General features: G+C 44.1%; 1 protein-coding gene across 1 annotated transcript in view; it reads right to left on the reverse strand.

Annotated features, from left to right (window-relative positions):
- Nucleotides 1-2,287: 2,287 nt before the first annotated feature.
- Nucleotides 2,288-18,660, reverse strand: part of dlgap4b (discs, large homolog-associated protein 4b) — a gene marked incomplete at its 5' end in the record, with an annotated part of 36,483 nt that continues 20,110 nt past the window's right edge. Inside the window, 6 exons of the mRNA XM_083667962.1 lie at nucleotides 2,288-5,330; nucleotides 6,221-6,382; nucleotides 8,307-8,398; nucleotides 10,234-10,718; nucleotides 11,895-11,986; nucleotides 12,958-13,457. Of these exons, the coding sequence (XP_083524088.1) occupies nucleotides 5,085-5,330; nucleotides 6,221-6,382; nucleotides 8,307-8,398; nucleotides 10,234-10,718; nucleotides 11,895-11,986; nucleotides 12,958-13,457 (1,577 nt within the window). The 3' untranslated portion in view covers nucleotides 2,288-5,084. The remainder of the gene's footprint in view (nucleotides 5,331-6,220; nucleotides 6,383-8,306; nucleotides 8,399-10,233; nucleotides 10,719-11,894; nucleotides 11,987-12,957; nucleotides 13,458-18,660) is intronic.

The raw sequence follows: 18,660 nt of genomic DNA on the forward strand, positions 1-18,660 counted from the left end.
ATGTATGATATGTAAGAATAAACTACTCTGATTAAAGCAAATGATTTTCAAGCCAGAGTATTCGGAAACATAAACCAATCCACCTATCCTCCAGGCCTATTCTCCAAAACATTGGGCTAAAAAAACAAACAAATTGGGGTTGTACTGTATGTATGTATATAATTATATTTTACCTCAGGAAATGGGCCTAGGTGTGTCCTGTCCCTCTGGTAGCTTTGTGTATTGGAGCAGAGCCTTGTTTAAATGTATGAGAAGCCTTCTCGTCCTTTGTCTCAGTGACAGTTCCTGTCATTTACATATTCATGTCTTTGCAGATTAGAGGAGTGCACTGTCTGTCATCTGGTGATAGCTCTCTGCCCTTGGTGCACCTTTCAGTCTCCCTCCCTCTCTCTGATTCTCCACATAAGCACATTGGATTATTCAAATTCCAGTCAGGCACTGACTCAAACTAAAATACATCTGGCAGATGCTGACAGATCTTTGCTGTATTCTGTCTGAAGCAAAGCAGGGTTGAGCTTGAGTAGTACATCGCCTGCGAAATCGTTGCTGCTGGAAGTGGTTTCAGAGGGCCCGAAGGGGGTATTGTTCCCTGTGATCCAAGGACACCCCAATGCCCCATGGAAGTGATGTGGACACCATTCAGCTAGTACCAAGGTCCTGACACTCTTATTACTCTCATGAAACCCAGGCTATGACTTGCAAGGGTAGGGGGAGGGGAGGAGGGAGAGGGGAGTTGTTAAATTCCAGTGTCCAGGCTCAATATACTACACTGTTTTAGAAGTGAGGTTCTACCAAAAAGGGTTTCTCTAGAGCAATATAGAGCTTAACTGCCAAGTAGAACTGTTTTTGGTGTCATGTTGAACTGTTTTTGGTGTCATGTGGACCCGTCTGTGGAATGGGTTCTACATGGAACGAAAAAGGGTTTCTCAAAGGGTTCTCCAACAGGGAAAAGCTGAGTAACTTATTTTTAAGTGTATCATGACCACCTACTCATTCCTAAGCCTCAGGTGAAATTGCTTGAATGTAGTTACATACATGGAACACACCTCACTAAAAAGCAAGTAGGCTACTAGGGCATTTGAGGAGAACATCATACACTTTCCCTGGGGATAAAAAAAAATCAACGACAGGCCCCTGTCACACAAAGCCTAAGGCGTTAACTAGGCAAACCCTGGTCAAATGGAGGAGCATTGAGATGACTCACAGAGTGGGGCCATTCACACCCCCACCAACACCATTATTTAGCAGAGCAAAGTGAACAACCACCAGCAGGCAAATAGACAACAGCAAACAATAGCCTGCAATCAAGAGAATCCCATTCCCAGGAGGGGAGGGAATGATGGCCAATGGGCATACAGAACAGGCATTCCTAATGCAAAGTCCCAATGCTAAACTAGCTAACAGGGCTATGTTTGGTATGGTTTAGGTTATCCTTTGACATTTAGAGGTGGGGGTTGTTTGCAGAGTATTTGGTGCAAGGCACCAAATGTCAGGGGATGAATAAAAATGACAAAGCAAACAGCTTGTTCAACCCTGTCCTTATATCAATAGGGGGTTCATTCTCTGTCACTAATGCATGTCCTAACATGTGTGGCAAAGGAGAGCCATGACAGAGAAATTTAACATTAACTTTTTGATGGAAGTTGGGTGGGATTTAATTATTTCAATCAGAAGTGACACCAATTAGGGTGCCATTTAAAAAAATAAAAAAATAAATGTTGTCAAACTAATTAGAAACAGAAGTCAATGGTTGTATCATTGGCACCACCATAAGCTGCCCTGTGCGTCATTGGATAGTATTTGAATAATGTCAATGACAGACAAATTAGGAAATCGTTGACTTCATTCCTGGCCCTGGTGAAGTCTTGTTTACGGGGCTGCTTTTTCCCTTTACACAAACAATGAACAGATGAACATGGGGCACCCTCTAGTGGCCAGTCAAATCATTACAGTGAGGCTCGTCTTCATGCAAGCTATGGAGTAGGGCTGATGTGTGAAATTCTAAACGTACTTGCTGCCATCATTTTATACCTCGCTTGCCGATCGAAGTCATGAGAAAAAACGTGTTGCTGCTTTATCGTATGTCAGAGAAAGAAGAACCATATCGAAAGTTAATGACTGATGCACTCATTGTGTGACAATTACAGATTTTGCTCTGTAAAAGTTGACACTGAATTATGACTAATTCAAAGATATTCTTTAAACTACAGTTTATAGAAATACCAACCAGCATTTTCCAAATTCAATGATAGCAAACACAATAACAAAGAGAAGTAATGTAGTAGAGATTTAATGATTTTTGTCTGAATATTAAAAAAAAATGTACGTAGGTAGTCGGATGATGTTTAACGGAAAGAAAAAAACAACAATGGTACGTAGCGAGATCACAGTGTGCTAGTTACAAAGGACATTTAAAAAAAAAGTGTTTCTTCACTTTTTCAGTGATGGAGTCCTTCAAACAGTATGATGGTGGATAAACGAGATGTAGTGCACATTCGTGCCAGAGGGGGGATATGATGTGAGACTTCTAACGTGGTCCCACAATACTGATAATGATGTAGGACTACCGTCAATAACCAGGTTGACTAAGGAGTCTGGCTGGCCTCATCAGTTCCGTTACATCTCTTGAGAAAGTGGCTATGGGAGTGACAATCAAAAAGAACTCTCAGTATTTATCTGTCACGTAGCCTTAGAAAAGCACCAAATAACAGAACATGTAGACATCATTTGTTATACAGTATCAAACTGTCACTTGATGTTGTATGTAGTCTTACTGCATTTGCTGTGCTATACAATCAGTTCCTAACCGATCACCTCACCCTTTCCATTTATGCGATTACACAGGCTCATTGTTGTTGAATGAATCATACTTATTTGAAGTGAGGGGTTTAGTCAGGATCCATGATGGCCAAAACATTGGGCTGAATTATGCACAGAAATGTAGTGTATCAAGAGCAAAATGCACATTGGTGGCTGTATGGAGAATACCTGTAGCCTTATGAAATTCAAAGCAGCATATTGTTAACACATATTCCATATCGGTGAGTGCAAGCACTGCACCCCAAACAAACGAGCCAATGAAAGACTTCAAATTCACTCTCGTTCTTACTCCTTTGAGAGGTATCAAAACAGCCTGGGGACACTTAGCAAACACTGCCATGTGATACTGTTGCCATAGGGTTGAGTTGCTATGAAGACTGAGTTGCTATGACCACCTACTATAACATGCACTGACAAATGCAACATTCAATCACATAGCCACAATAAATAATGTTGATTGTTATCGTTTCAACCATAAAAATGAAATGAACCCAACCCATTTGTGCCTGGTGTGATCGATCTCAATGTCAGTGCTGGATTATCCCTCAGTGTGCACGTTTCCCTTCCACCCTGAATTCTACTAATCTGATCTGGTATTTGTATCAATGATCAATCAACAGATCAATTGAACATAAACCATCACAGTCCTCCAGGACCCGCTTTGAGAGTCATAATAGGGTGAGTCTCAATATTCTAAACAGGCTTCCTCTGCTTATCTCCTCACCTTCATCTCACCTTACAAAAAATATCTCCACTCATAAACTAGAGTTACAATGCAGTTAACTATAATATTTTGCACACAGGTATGCAGTGAGAGTGTTATATTGCAGTTTAACTGCAGTTAAAATGGCACCCTGTAGTAACACAGCAGTGACTGGTGAGAACTGTAATATTGTGGACACAGTTATGCAGTTCAACTGCATTTATATTTCAGTGAGCTGCAGTGTGACTGAAGTTATATTTTGTAAGGTTTCAGCTTTCCAGATTGTGAATCTCTTAAAGGAGAGGATGATGAGGAGAGGAAGCCGTTTAAGACTATTGGGACACACAAACATTGCAGATTGGTGCAGACATGGGATCAGGTACAAAGTGTGGCCATCGTCATGTAACACTGACTGACAAGTATGTATATTCTAAACCAAAATAGCTAAAACCATATCCTCTATGGAAAATAATGTATCATCTTCAAATACATGCCAGTATATAATTGTATGAGTGTTTTCAGCCAATTAAAAAGGAAGTATATAGCATTCTTCATTAAGTCATATGAATGTCTTACCAATGGACAAAAGCTTGGACAAAAAAACCTTCTAAAAGGAAACATGACTGGTGTTTACAATTGATCTTACAATTGTCACAATCATACTCATAAGTAGTGATATTTGATGATAAATACCACGACCACCTCTTTCTCCACTCTTATTTTAGTACCCCTCTCTAACCACAATCAAGAGTCTATATCTGCTTCGGAACACAGGCAAAGGGCTCCTTCAAAATGAAGAAAAACAAATAAAACGAACAAACAAAAAGCACCGGGAAGACATCGATAGCTGAAGGTCTGAAGCGCATTTGTGTGTGTGTGTGTGTGTGTGTGTGTGTGTGTGTGTGTGTGTTCCTCTGAGTAAGTGTATGTGTTTGCGATGGCCTCAAGGTGGCGTTGTGCAAACTACAAGATGGCCAAGGCAGGGGGAGAGGGAGGGGGGTGTCGGAAAGCAGAAATGCGTACTCTTGTCCGCTTATCAGAAGATCTCTTATCGCCAAGATACAGGAACATCTAAAACAGTCTTGATATAGTTTCTTTAGGAGATAATAATAATAATAATGATAATAATAATAATAATATCATCGTCAATAACAATTTAATTATCGTAATATCAAGAGTAGTAACAATAGTAACAAAGTTCGTCGTTTGAGGTTTTCCATGGAGTGTTCTCCCATAGTATACGCCCAAAAAGTTCTTTCTTTCTTTTTCTCTATTTATTTAATATATTAGTGCTGCTACCAGGACCAGCCTACTACCCCTGTATGTGTATGTGGCAAAAATATCCCCATCCTCCCTCCCAACCTCCCCATCCCTCCCTCTGAGAGCCAGTCCTCTCTCCATCCTTTCCTCTCTCCTTCTCTTCAACCATCTCAGAAGAAAACGGTTCCTTTTCTCGCTTCATACCGCCATCCTCTCTCCTCCTCTCCATTCTCTCTATTTCTCTCTCAGAGGCAGGTCCCCCTCTGTTCCCATCCCCCCCATCCCTCCATCCCTCTCCCTCTCAGAGGCGGGTCTGGGCCTCGGGGACGTAGATCTCAATGCTGTCTGCGCTCTCTGTGGCGGAGTTCTGCCGGACCGAGGCGGCCCTCTTGGCGGCCAGAAGCCGCTTGCGGGCCTCCTGGCGCTGCTTCTCGGCCGAGGCCGACGAGGAGGTGGACGAGGAGTCTGCGCTTTTCTCCCTGCCCAGGGCCGGCCTCCCCTTACCGGGCTTCTTTGGCACTGGAGGGGGCTGCTTCTCGTCCTCCTGCTGCGGGGCCGCAATGGACCACACCAACCACAAGGGGGCAGAGGAGGATGGTGAGAGATGGGTGGAGAAGGGGGAGAGATGAGAGAGTGAAAGGGTGCAACAGTAACACTGAGGTCTTAAAGAGGTATTTAGATCAACATTGGCAGACACAGAACTTTGACGCTGACTTTTTGATTATGGTAATGCTTAGTACAAATGTAGCTTTGTAGAATGTAAAAAGTGGTAGACATAAAGAGACAACAATAAAGGCATTGTAGACAAATTATGTACAATGTAGACACAAAATGTAAGTTAGAGACAATGTATGAGTTTCAAATACACCTGTAAGGACATTAATGTTAACAGATGTTAGAGAAGATAATGAATGAAGGTACAATCATTGGGTTGAAATGGCAACCTGAATCTCAAAGCAGTTTAAAAGGCGCACTTCCACCCTCCCACCAAACTCTCTACAAACACAATTCTCAATCAATCAATCGTCAAACTAATCAGTCACCAATCGTCAAACCAATCGCTCATCATACAGATCAGATGGAGAGAGTCAGAAAACAGTACATTCCACAATGCAATGCGTTCCTTGCCATGCTCCGCCACAAACCAAGCTTATTTTACCGCTACATGCATGCTCAAAGTAGGGGCATTAAGCACACAAACATGACATAAAACTGCCCTCTTTGAGAATATATTTTTTCCCATGCATGTGTAAAGGGCGAGGTGCTTCTCTCTGGCCCCTTTACATTGGGGTGGGAAGCCACTTGACTAGTTCACCCCACACAGGGATGGGTGAATCGGGGGGAGATTTGGAAGGGGGAGGTGGTGGGGGGAGAGAGGCCGGTTTCGGCGGCTTTCCTACCCCAGCCTGGGCACTGGGCAGCAGGGGTGGGCAGTACCTTCCGCTCGGGGGGCGAGTGGGCGGCCGTGGGCTGCCAGTCGTTGGACTTGAGGTGGTAGAGCTCATCGAACTTGAGGCTGATGTCCTCGATGGAGAGCTGCAGCAGGTCCCAGAAGCCCGCCAGGTCCTGGGCCGTGGCCCGCGGGTTGGCGGTCACATTCTAACAGGGGCGAAGAGAGAGAGTGATGGCAAGGGAAGGGTGTGGTGACAGAGAGAGAGAGAGAGAGAGATGGAAGGGAACAATGAGGTAGTGCGTTGGAAGGGAAAGTAAAAGGGGAGAGAAGAAGGAGAACAGGATTGAGAGGGAAAAAGATCTGTTTGAATGCTGTGGAATTCAATAAAGATCACACAGAGAGGGGAACAGAAAGACCAAGCTGTAATATAATCAGGGCCAGGGGTTCTTCCCCAATAACCTGACCAATCATTAAGCTAACATTGTAAAAAAACAATTGCATTGTTATGGTGCAAATATGATTGTACTACTATATTTCCTAAAATTGAAGGCCATTGTAACTGCTCTTGCAGCAAATCATAATGTTGCCCTGTCCACTATTGACACTAGAGGGAGCTGTGATACAGCACTATTTCAGACAAGACCAGTAACGTTGAATAAACAACTAACATCAACATTTTTATGCAAGAATTCTAGTTTGTCACTTGCATGGAAGTGTGCTGCTGTATTGTTTTGAGACAGGTCTTCTCATCAAGGGTTCTACTTGATAAGCTACAGCTAAAATAAAATACACACAGTTCTAATGCAGAGACAGAGCCCCTAAACATGAACATTGGAATAGAACACAGCGTTGCACTTCTCTACTTGTCTCTCTCAGTTATGCAAAGTCAGAGCAGATGGATGGATGCAAAGCTGGTGCCATTTCAAATTATTTTCCCCATCTGACTTCTCGCTCTGTTTCTAATGCACAGCCAGACTGCCCTTTGTTAAGATGGGGTCTGCTCTCTTGTTTGTGTTGCAGACTCAGCATCTTTGCAACTGCTGCAGTAGGACAAGACTTTGTTTTGAGCCCTCTCCAGGTCCTTTTGGCTCAACATGCCGCCGTGTTTTTATCATGCTAATTCCCCTGTCAGGATCATGAGAAGGGGAACAAGAATAGTCTTTGAATTGGATTTGAAAAAGCTTGTAGTGACAACTAAACAGCTGTCGGTTTGCAGCTTAAAATATATGAAGGGGATAAAACAGCCTCCCGGATCGTCCAGAACCTACCATACTATGTCCGTTAAAAAATGTTTCTCCTATTTGGAGGGACTCTAAAGTCAGGCTCCTAGTGAAATGTTAAACTAGTGGTGGCGCTGGCTACCTTTCCTTAGCACAGCTTTAACCTTTTATAACATACTAAAAGGCTCACTCCACTGACCATTACGACAAGACATTCATTTATATGGCGTTAACATGGCGACTCACATCATAACCGACTCGTTGAACACAGTCTGTACCCCTTCAACACAGACGCACGTCTTAAGCTTCATGGTCGGTGATCATTATTCATTAGTCTCATTTGAACGACTGTAATACATTTGGACAATGATGACACTGAATTTCTAATGTGAACAACACATGAGAATGTTAGTGATAACACACAGTCGTTTGCAGAATGTCAGCTTAAGGTCAGTCCCGTCCCATTGATTGGGCTGTCGTTGTCCGGGGTCCCTTGTACTGACATCAGTTGAGTGATGTGACATAGAGAGACGGCTCTTGGAGCTCAACAACTCAGTCCAGGAGAAAGCCAAGTCAATCAATACTCTACCTTACTGATAGCAACTTGCTCCAATTCTCCCTAGTTTAATGTTTGTCTAGTGATGTTATGTGCGTGTAGGGTAAGGAATGTTTTGGCTGCTAGTGTTTTGTCTGCTGAAGTGACACATCAGGGCCGTTGCTTGGGGCAGTATTGTTTTGGCTGGTTAGATGTGTTAAGTGTAATGCATGGATGGGGTACTGTTGTATTGTCTGCTGCTTTAACATGTTTAGGGTTTGGGAAGTCCTGTTGTTGTGGTGGGCTAGTATTGTTTGGTCTAATGATGTGATGAGAGTATGCATGTGTGTTGGGGTGCAGAGAGGTGATACCTACCAAGTTTTGCTCACACAGTCCTCTGAACTGCTGGAATTTCTGCGACATGAGGAGCTGTGCACAGCCCACTGCACTGCGGACCTTCCCCAACACTGCAGAGAAGAGGAGCACACACAGACACACAGGTGTAAGCCACACTGAGAATACACACACTGTCTGTCTATGCAGACTAGCCCACACACAAACTAACACACACTGTCTCTTGTCTGTCTTGTGCAATGGTGGATGCACAACCAATCAATAGAGCGGCTTCAATGTCTCCAGTTGTTCCACTCAGAAATGAAACCCTAACCCGGATTCCAATGAACTTCTCTCGTAGCTACTGATGTGTATCATGTCTTTTAGTGCTTACTGTACTGTCTATGAAACCACGAGACAGTGTTCTGCTGTTATGTATTGAGAGATATGTGCTGGGAATGGTCACACAGCAGCATCATCTAAAAAACGAGGGGGGGACCCTGGGATGTGGAGATGCCAATATGCAATATAGCTTCACAATGATTACTGTTGGGCTGTCACAATCTATTGGCATTGGGTTAAGCAATGGAATAATCTAAGGTATACATGTGGTTGTCTACAATATGCTCTCCCAGTATATCTAATTGGATAACCACACTGCAAAGGAGGACATCTATATAATGATTTGTCACACTTTGAGTGGGCTGAGCTAGAGAGACTGACATGTTCTATTTCCAACCTCATCTGAACATAACATACACCTAGAAAAACCTCCCCAAAACTAGACCAACCAAAAGCTGGGGTGTCTAGACAAAGAGACAGATATTTTGGCTTTTCCAATGTCGAATCGACTCCATGGGTGGCTTGCAAGAGGATTAGAGCGTAATGGACAGTGTTATCCTCTTGGATGGCATCTAAGCCTACATAGATACTTTGGTCTTCAGTCTTTATTACTTTAGTCAGTTGTGCTGCATAAAAAAGGCCAAACATCTGCCTGGGTGAAATAGAAAGAAATCTGATGCATCATGAAGTTATGGCAATGAGATTAGGGTGCAACCCAGGTGTTTATGGTCTCACGTTTATCGGATTCAATGTGTATGAATACACATGGGAATTCCCTCTTGCGAACAGTGCCAAAGACACAGATGCACATGAGTGCATGCACTCACAAGTACACACGTTGTGCTAAAATGACCTTGTTCATGATACATTCCAGATCAGATATGAGCTCAGCATGGTTGACTGAGATTTCATGTTTTAGGCCTGCGCAGTGTGTGTGTGTGTGCGTGCGTATGAGGCCTCCTTTCTGACAGTCACTACACTGCTGTCTGCCATGTCAGCCTGACGTTGAGGCGCTAATCTAATCTGGATGTTTAATCAGGTCCAGAGTAGATTAGTGTAATTCTATGGATTACAGGCCTGCCTGTGTGTTAACCCCAGGTATTACCGCCTCATCCACTCCAGTCTGTGTGTTTGTTAAGTGTGACGCCTAGGGATGAACTCTACATGCAAGCTTTGAACCTTCAGATCAGGTCAGACTGCTTTGCAGATCAGAGATCTCATCCTCATTATGTGTTCACGGGCCAGATTGCATTCTTTTGTTTTTTTTTGTTTAAATGTTGATTTATGACTTGAGTACGGGAGAATAGTGGATTTTCTTTCACTTTCTGATGACATGGGTCATGTTCATTGTGACCGAATGGTAGCAAACTCTTATTAATATTAGGGCAGGTCATATCATAAGGCATATGCTTCAAAAAGCTTGCTCCCGTCTGGAGCCAAATGAAAGTGACGCTTGTTTGACTCTGTATTCCAGGGGGTGCATGACTTAAGTTCTCGAGGATCGCAGTCCTGCTGGATTTCGTTTCGTTTCCCCCCTGGTACTTGGTCAATGGAACAAATTAGCTACATTGCGTGGCTTGAGGACAGAGGTTGCCTATCCTAACAGGTTCCAGTCCAATTCTCTTACCCTCCTCCGAGAGCTGGTTGTCTTTGGTCTCCTGCTCCATCTGCTGGCACCAGCCCTCCATGCGGCCCGTCTCCGCCTGCAGCAGCTTCAGGAACCAGTGGCCATCCCTCCGGCAGGCGCCCCCAGGGCCCTGTGGGGGCACCACGCTGCTGCTCCCGTTCCCGCTCTCCAGCCAGGGGTCTGGAGGTGGCAGGGACGAGGGGTCCAGTGCTGGGTCCAGACTCTCAGAGAAGGAGGAGGAGCTGCTCCGCGTGGTGGAGCGGTTAAGGATCTGCCGCGGAGGCGGCGATGTGGTGTCAGCGGTGGGATCACCGTTGTCCTGAGGGCCCTGGCCCAGGGGCGAGTTTATGGATTGGCTGGCGCTGTTGACCATGATTTTCTTCTCGGTAGGCTTGGCGTTGGAGTTGGCGTGGGAGATGATTGGAAGGTCCTGCGTGTCAGAGTCGGTCTCCTGCTTGGAGGCCATGCTACTGGAGCGACTGAGCCTGTAACATGCCACACAGACACAAAATGGTGGGTCTGAGGAAAAAAGAGGTCAACGGTATACCACTGGTGAAAACTCTAATTCTGTTAGCGATCATAACCAACCCCTACAGCAGCTAGTTTAACTGTCCAACCATCCAAGACCGTTAAAAGAAGAGGAAATATGACCTTTGATGAGCCTTATTCAAGCCAGGAAATGTTCCTAACACTGACACACTTCACCCTCAGTTGATCAATACAGGTATAAAAATAGAAGATGCATATCGATTAGAGTGTAGCATTGCTTCGTCTTCATGATGTGGTGCACTCAGCTTGGAGGCAGCAGACACAAACCCTAGCCTAGCCTTGCCACATATCACATATGCAGGAAAGGGGCTTGGCTGGGGAATGGGCTGTTAGCGAAAACCTTCACCGCTGTCTGACCTTGGCAACATCCTTGTCTCCCCATTAAAACCACAGGAAACATGAAACAAGGGGAGAGACGGTTATGGGTGGAAATACTTCGAATGTTTCATTAAGAATAGAGGATGACAAGAATAGTAAGTGATGGCAATAACTAAATAAGTAGAGTTGGGTGATTGCTTGAATGAATGAGGAGCATCCTTTCATTGATCGTATTGTGTGCAAATAACACTCACCACAAATACCCTTTTTTATTAGAAATATGCAAATATGAGGTGATGTTTTCAAACAGAAATGGACTCGTCATTATCTACTGACCCTGTCTAAGACAACAGCAAACTCAAGACATATTCAGATGCATTCAAATTCTGAGAGGACATCTGACAACCAGCTGGTATAAGCAAACTCATCCGCATGCAAAACTCACAGGGGTCACAGGGAGAGTAGAAAAGGGAGGAAGACTGAGTGTAGAATGCGAGGACTTGCTGGTATTCAAAAACACCATGAAAACGATGTCAATTGCACCTAGTACTGAAGAATGACCTTCATAAATATTACAAATATTGCAAATCCATTGTGCAATAATGTATGCTTCTGTATATGTTACAGACGTTTCCATGTGTGCAGCTATATGTTGACATTATTGTGTGTTCTTGTTCAAATCAAAATGGCCCTATAGGGATGAATACATTTACATGGCATTGTGTGGAACTAAAATATTATTTCCTCACAGGATATGGTTGACATGTCGTAACCAGGACAGGAAGTGCACTTACTGCCAGCCGTCCTCCACCTGCACTCCGATTGACTGGAATCTGGCCAATGGCGGAGGAGTCTCCACTCTCTGGACTTCCTGAATGCAGTCAACCTAACAACCAATCAAAAAGCACCGTCACAAATAATTGTCAAGTTTGATTCTGATGAAAAACCATGAATTATGAAATGGGACCATAAGGTTTTCCTCAGGCAACATGGGAAATATTCTGCTGTTTTTAATTTTCCAGATGGCAAAACAAAGTCAGCTAGTCTCAAACCCGTACGAGCTCTAAGCATAAGGAAAATCCATATGAATGCATTCCAGTGTAGTGCTTGATTGTTCAAAATATGATGAAGCTTACCCCTCTATAAATATTAGCCCAGGGAGAAAGTACATACATGGTTTGGAAAAGTGAGCAATTCAATTAAGCAAATTCAGTAGACACAGAAGAGAGCTACTGAAAGGGGTGAGGAGCATGACACATTTATATCCAATGCCTTGTTGACGGCACACCAACTCTACTCTAACCCTAATGACTCTGCTGGAACCCTAATGACTCTTCTCTAACCCTAATGACTCTTCTCTAACCCTAATGACTCTACTGTAACCCTAATGACTCTTCTTTAACCCTAATGACTCTTCTCTAACCCTAATGACTCTTCTCTAACCCTAATGACTCTTCTCTAACCCTAATGACTCTGCTGGAACCCTAATGACTCTTCTTTAACCCTAATGACTCTTCTCTAACCCTAATGACTCTACTGTAACCCTAATGACTCTTCTTTAACCCTAATGACTCTTCTCTAACCCTAATGACTCTACTGTAACCCTAATGACTCTTCTTTAACCCTAATGACTCTTCTCTAACCCTAATGACTCTACTGTAACCCTAATGACTCTTCTCTAACCCTAATGACTCTACTGTAACCCTAATGACTCTACTGTAACCCTAATGACTCAGTTGTAAAATGAATACTGTTCTCTAACAGTCCTGACACTTCTCTAACAGTGCTCACTCTTATGCTACCCTACTGACTCTCCTGTAACTGCACGAACTACTGCAACTTCACTTGTACTCCCACCTGTATTCCTATAGAGGAGAGCTTCCTCCGGGGCACGAGGTTGGCGTGGGGCTCCTCTGCTGTCAGGTTTCCCTTGTTGGCGCTTGTCTTCAGGGGTTCATACTGGGAGTCGGAGGTGTCAGTGGCAGCATGGGTGGAAGTGCAGGTGGTGGTAGTGATGATGGGGTCCCGGGGGATGGCAATGGGGACAGGGATGATCTGTTGGGGCCGAGGGATACCCCTGGCCAGGCTGTTGGCGCGGGTGCTATCAAGGCTGTCTGAGGAGTTGCTGTGAGCCTGGCTGGACTGGCTATTGACGTCGCTCCGGCGGTCACGGTCACGGTCACGATCACGGTCACGATCACGGTCACGGTCAAGGTCACGGTCCTGATGGTCCAGGTAGTTGTCCTGTGCTGACTCGGTGCTGCTCTGCACCGTCACAGAGATATAGGGCTTGGAGGTGGTACGGGGTGGCACGGGCGGGGGAGCCGCCTTCTTACAGGTGGTTATGCATGTGGAGACTTCAGGAGAGGAAGAGAAAAGAGAAAGAGTTGTAGTCTTTCTTGCACAATGATGATATACAAGAGCTTCAATGTTTGACACAAAGCATGAATTAAACAAATAAGGAGGAGGAGATTGAGTCAGAGACCGAGAGAGAACAGTCACTAGAGAGCACAGTAGAGCATGAGGAGTAATGTCCACCTCCGTTGTACAACATTTTCAAGCAGACATAATGCATCGTTGCATCAACGCACGGTACATTACCACTTGCAAGAGGAAAGACCATCTTGGACAAGAACGTATTCTTTAAAGCGGAAAATCACATTTAGCGGCACACTGAGCGTGCTTACCATTCCATAGGTGGTTCGCATAAGCTTGTATAGACATCAAAGTCCCAATTCAAAATCTGATCATTAACCCACGTAATGCAATTGCATGTGAACAGGAAGAGCAGACTGCTCACCAGCTTGTGTTCTGTACATGGAGGTTTTCCCATAGAGCGGGATAGTGGGTTGAATAAGGCAAGTCATACCAACCCAACCCCAACCCCATGCCAGGTCCTGACTGCCACACTGCTGCTCTTGCCAAAGAGTGGATGATAGATACAGAGAGAGAGAGAGATGGAAGGAGAGAGAGAGAGAGAGGGGGGACGGGGACGGGGGTGACAGAGAGAACAAGAACGCAAGAGAGACGACAGCAGCAAGACAGAGTGAGGGGAGCTGTGGGGATTGAGGAAAGAGACGGCATGCGATAGGGGAGGGGAGGTGAGAGAGAGCTAGAGGTTGTCTCGGGCTGAGCGAGCTTCACTCTCTTCACTGCCTGTTGTGGGAAGAGACGTGGACCTCTCCCAGCTGAATAAGGAGGTTGTTGTGTGCTACCTGCACTGCGACATCAGCACTTTTAAGACCAAAGACCAAATCCACTCATTCCCTCTTAACCAACAGCATAGTGACAAACATACAGCACATGATGACACTGCGTGAGTGAAAGGAGGATGGAAACTAATAAAACCATTTGAGGTCAAGCTTAAGCCGCACCATATAAAGATTCATCTAAAGTCAGTTTGTTGTAAATGTACAATTAAGGGTTCCAAAATTACAGTAAGGTAAAAAATGTAAAGCTCAGTGCTTCACAATGGGAGCCATTATACATACAGTGCTAGTCTGGATATTACAATAGACTGTAGCTCTGATGTGGTGTCCATAAAGCATTCAGTCCTCATACAAAGACTTGATTACCACTATAGCCCATGTGTCGGAGTAATCACTCAGCGATGCCAGAGTGGCAGTTAACAGACAGAACACAAAGTAGTTCAGTCACTTCTCTTCACCCTCTTATCTGGTGTATCTCATACTGTACTGTAGTAGAGAGAACAATGGTTACTCTGTAGCCTGGACTGGTTGAGCAACAACATCAAGATACCGTGGCCTCGAATGAATTCAGTGACAAGGAGCAACATCACATTATGTAAGCTAGGAGGACCTAGCAGTCAGGTAGCTGAGGATGAAACTGATCCAAAGTAGTAGTGATCTTGCTCTTCTACACATTGTACGTTTAATGGTGTGTGCCTTTGAAGCTTGTAGTGAATCAAATAATTCTACTCTTTGCGTTTCAGATGCTAACAAAACACATTACCTACTCAAAAGCACAATTAATGTATCCTGACAGAGCAGAAAATAAAGTGACGTGTCATTCCCTGACCCACATTATCTGACTGTGACCAGATAAGCAGTGACGGTGTGGTGCCCATGACCAACCAATATAGAGTCCTCTTAATGCTGCTATCGACTTCAGTAAAGCCAGGCAGTGACAGAGGCTCTTTCCAGTGTACACAGAGGCAGATTGCAATGTTGTGAGGAGCAGTTGCTATTTGATCTCTATAATGGAAACTTGGTTTCACACCATTGGACAGCTTTTCGAATACCTTATGACACTCTAATGGAACCATGTTGAAACCATAGACTAAATAGGAGAGAGAAAGTGATTCAAGCCTAAGCAGTGACCAGGAATGTCATTCTAAACAATAAGAGTCACCTGACTACAGGCCTGCTTCATAGCCAGCTAGCAAGCATGTCTGCTAATAAGTATCTACAACTCAAATGAGTCCAGAGGGCGGAAGAAATTAACCTCAAACCAATAATATAGGCCTATATCTATATCAAAAATGTTCTAAAGAATGTGAAATGCCATCAAATGATTGTTGGTTGTCACTGAGTGCTATGGAAGCCTCTGAGGGTAATTTGAGAGTTTGAGCAAAATGAGCTTGGCTTCCTTTACATCCTTACAGAGGACTTCTCTCCCTTGCAAAAATGCCAATGTTTACTGTGGACTGCACTCTGGGCTTTGATGCAATTCTGCTTCCTTGCGTTCCACTCCTTATGGAGCTTGAGGAAGAAGAATTCAGAGTGGGGCTAGTGTTAGTGACAGAGCCCAGTTAAATAGCGAAGGGGAGCTAGTTTCCTGGCTAGATAGGCTTCATTCTGGGGGGCTCTTCATGGGGCTTATGCTGTGGGCTTACTGTGCCAGAGGGAGAAAAATGTCCACAAGAATGTAACCACTGGGAGCCACTGACGTCACAACCACACAAGATGGATTTTGTCTGAGGGCGCATTCTTTCCAGTGAGATTTCTCTAGTGTGCCCCGAGAAAGATATGGGCAAGAGCGAGAGTAATGTTTGTATATGAATGGTGCAAGCTTGCGTGACCATATTTGAATAACATTTGAATGTGGATATGAACTTAGTCTAATGGTAGATTACATCTACACACCTTTCTCTTGGAACAGCAATTTTGATTTCAATGAGACAAGCCTGGAAATCTACCTAAACAAGAGTAGGCCTATTATGTCTCTCCAATGCGAGTTGAACTATCCTCAATCACAATCTCACTATTAGGCCAAAAGGCTAGCTGTAACAGCCACTAGACAAAATCTCAATAGACATCAATGTGAAAAAGTAAATCAAAACATCATAAATCATAAACTAAAGCCAATAGCTGTGACTTTCTGGCTCAGTTCTTTAGATGGTTCCCCTTTGGCTGAGGGGTAACGTGTAAGACAGCATTTCAAAACAACCCCAGTCTGACCTTGCGTTACCCTGTGAGCCCAGTCTTTCCTTTGAGATATATTTCAAATCCTAATATTGTTTTATATAATCTAACTCTGGCTGTAAATCTCAGCCAAGAGCTTTAGAAAGGTCCATAGCAGCACGAACATGTGAGCTCTGGGAGCAAACAGTCCTAACAAAGAGCCTGGTGTGTGGCTCGATCCACGTATTTAGCATTAGCCTCTGTGTGTTTTGCCTCACCTAATGACAAGCTCACGTGAGCCCACTCACGTATTCGTGTAAAACTACAAGTCTGCACATACTCTCATCTTGCCTGCAAAGGCTTCTCACTGTGAAACTCTGCATTTGGCCTTCTTTGTGCTACGGTTGGAATCTCACCATCGTCAGTACAAACCAAACAGACTGAAAGCTTGACTTACAGAAAACGTAGACAGTATGACATTTAATTTGCCAATGTTGAATACAATATGGCCACAGTGGTTCTTAATTTCTCACAGTGAAACACCAGATTCTATAAATGTGTCCCACTTTTCACAGTGTTACATGTTGCCAAAGACTGAGAAACCAGGGCAACCCATCGGCCTAGTTTTACACAATTGGTGCATGAACCCCTCTGACAAGACCAGGAGAAGGAATGTACTCGGAATGTGACAACAATAATATGAATGCTCGAAATAGATGATGGTTTCAAGCAGACAAAAGAATGCCAGCATGAACTGTTGAGCCCTGAATGATGCCCAACCAGAGCTCTGGCCTTTAACATCACAATGAAGAACAACACTCTCCAGTTGCTCCAATGTGTCTTTACGATTGGGCATTTTGCTAGTTTCCCCACTTCACATATCCCTTCAAACCACTACCACTGCATCTTTCCCCTCCGCTCTGGCCAGACAAAGTGCTACACATATGAAACAAAGCTCCTTTTGTCTCTATGGATATGCAAAAATATGCGGCATGCATAGATGAACTCCTGTTAGGCTGGCATATATATATATATATATATATATATATATATATATATATATATATAAAATAAAGCTTGTGTGATATGTAGAAGTACACCTTTCCAATGCAGTAGTGGACCGTCATTGACATACCAGTGTAATCAGTAACTATAGGGTAACGTTAGAGTAACTATAGCGCCTCAGGAAAGAGTCCTCATGTTCAGCTTTAAAATCACTCACACTCATTGTAGGCCTGCAGCTGTGAATGAATATTGACCTTGAGGAGTTGTTTGGTAATGTGTTTGTCCTACCGTTGTCAACCATACCTTACATGTATGGCCCAGGTATCACCTTTGTAATTACCCTGTAAAAAGGTAGCACTGTTATGGAATATTTCTCACTTTTAAGCTTACACGTCATTTCTTGAAACACAGAATGGTAGCCTGAGTACTACTGTACGTAATGGCTTGCACACAGCGTTTATTCCTGGTATAATGTCTATGCTATGTGCTGGCACTTTCACCAGCATCTGACCGGTCCCCACGGCTAGAGGAGATTATGCTGAGATAGGAACCTCAGCTTGCCACCTCTAATAACAGAGATGTACAGTGGGCCGAAGGGGCTTGTCGTCGCAATGGCAGCTATGTGACATGCTGGCTCAAGTCCAGCACTCCTGCCTGCAGTGTGTGTGTGTGTGTGTGTGTGTGTGCGTGTGTGTGTGAGTGAGTGAGCGTGTGTGAGAGAGAGAGAGAGAGAGACAGATTTGGATACCTGCCCTGCCCTATGGGGTTCCAAGTGTCACATCACGCATACATCATTCCAAACAGTCCTCACAGAATTTACTTGGGGTGGAAAAAGCACAAACTGCTTTTCCCACCAGAAAACCCAAAACATAAGGAATTTAAATCAGAAATGACCACTTCTCAGATTACCCAGGAGATAAAGTACTATGGTTTGCGGGGTTATTGAGGTCGTATTTACGTTAGCTTGTAACCAATGAGACACAACAAGCTGAACCAAAGAAAGAGTAAGCGCTTAAAGAAGAAGAAGTAAGGGAAGAGTGAGCAGCTGTATTCAGAGTTCATTCCCACCCTTTTCTGGATGTCTGAAAATCTGGTTAGGCCACTCACAGACACTAACACAGACAGCTGTCCAATCACATAATGAATCTTATACACATACCAGTAACGGAATTTCAACGCTGACAACACTTTT

Source organism: Argentina silus (genome assembly GCF_951799395.1).
Source record: "Argentina silus genome assembly, chromosome: 4".
Taxonomy (NCBI): domain Eukaryota; kingdom Metazoa; phylum Chordata; class Actinopteri; order Argentiniformes; family Argentinidae; genus Argentina; species Argentina silus.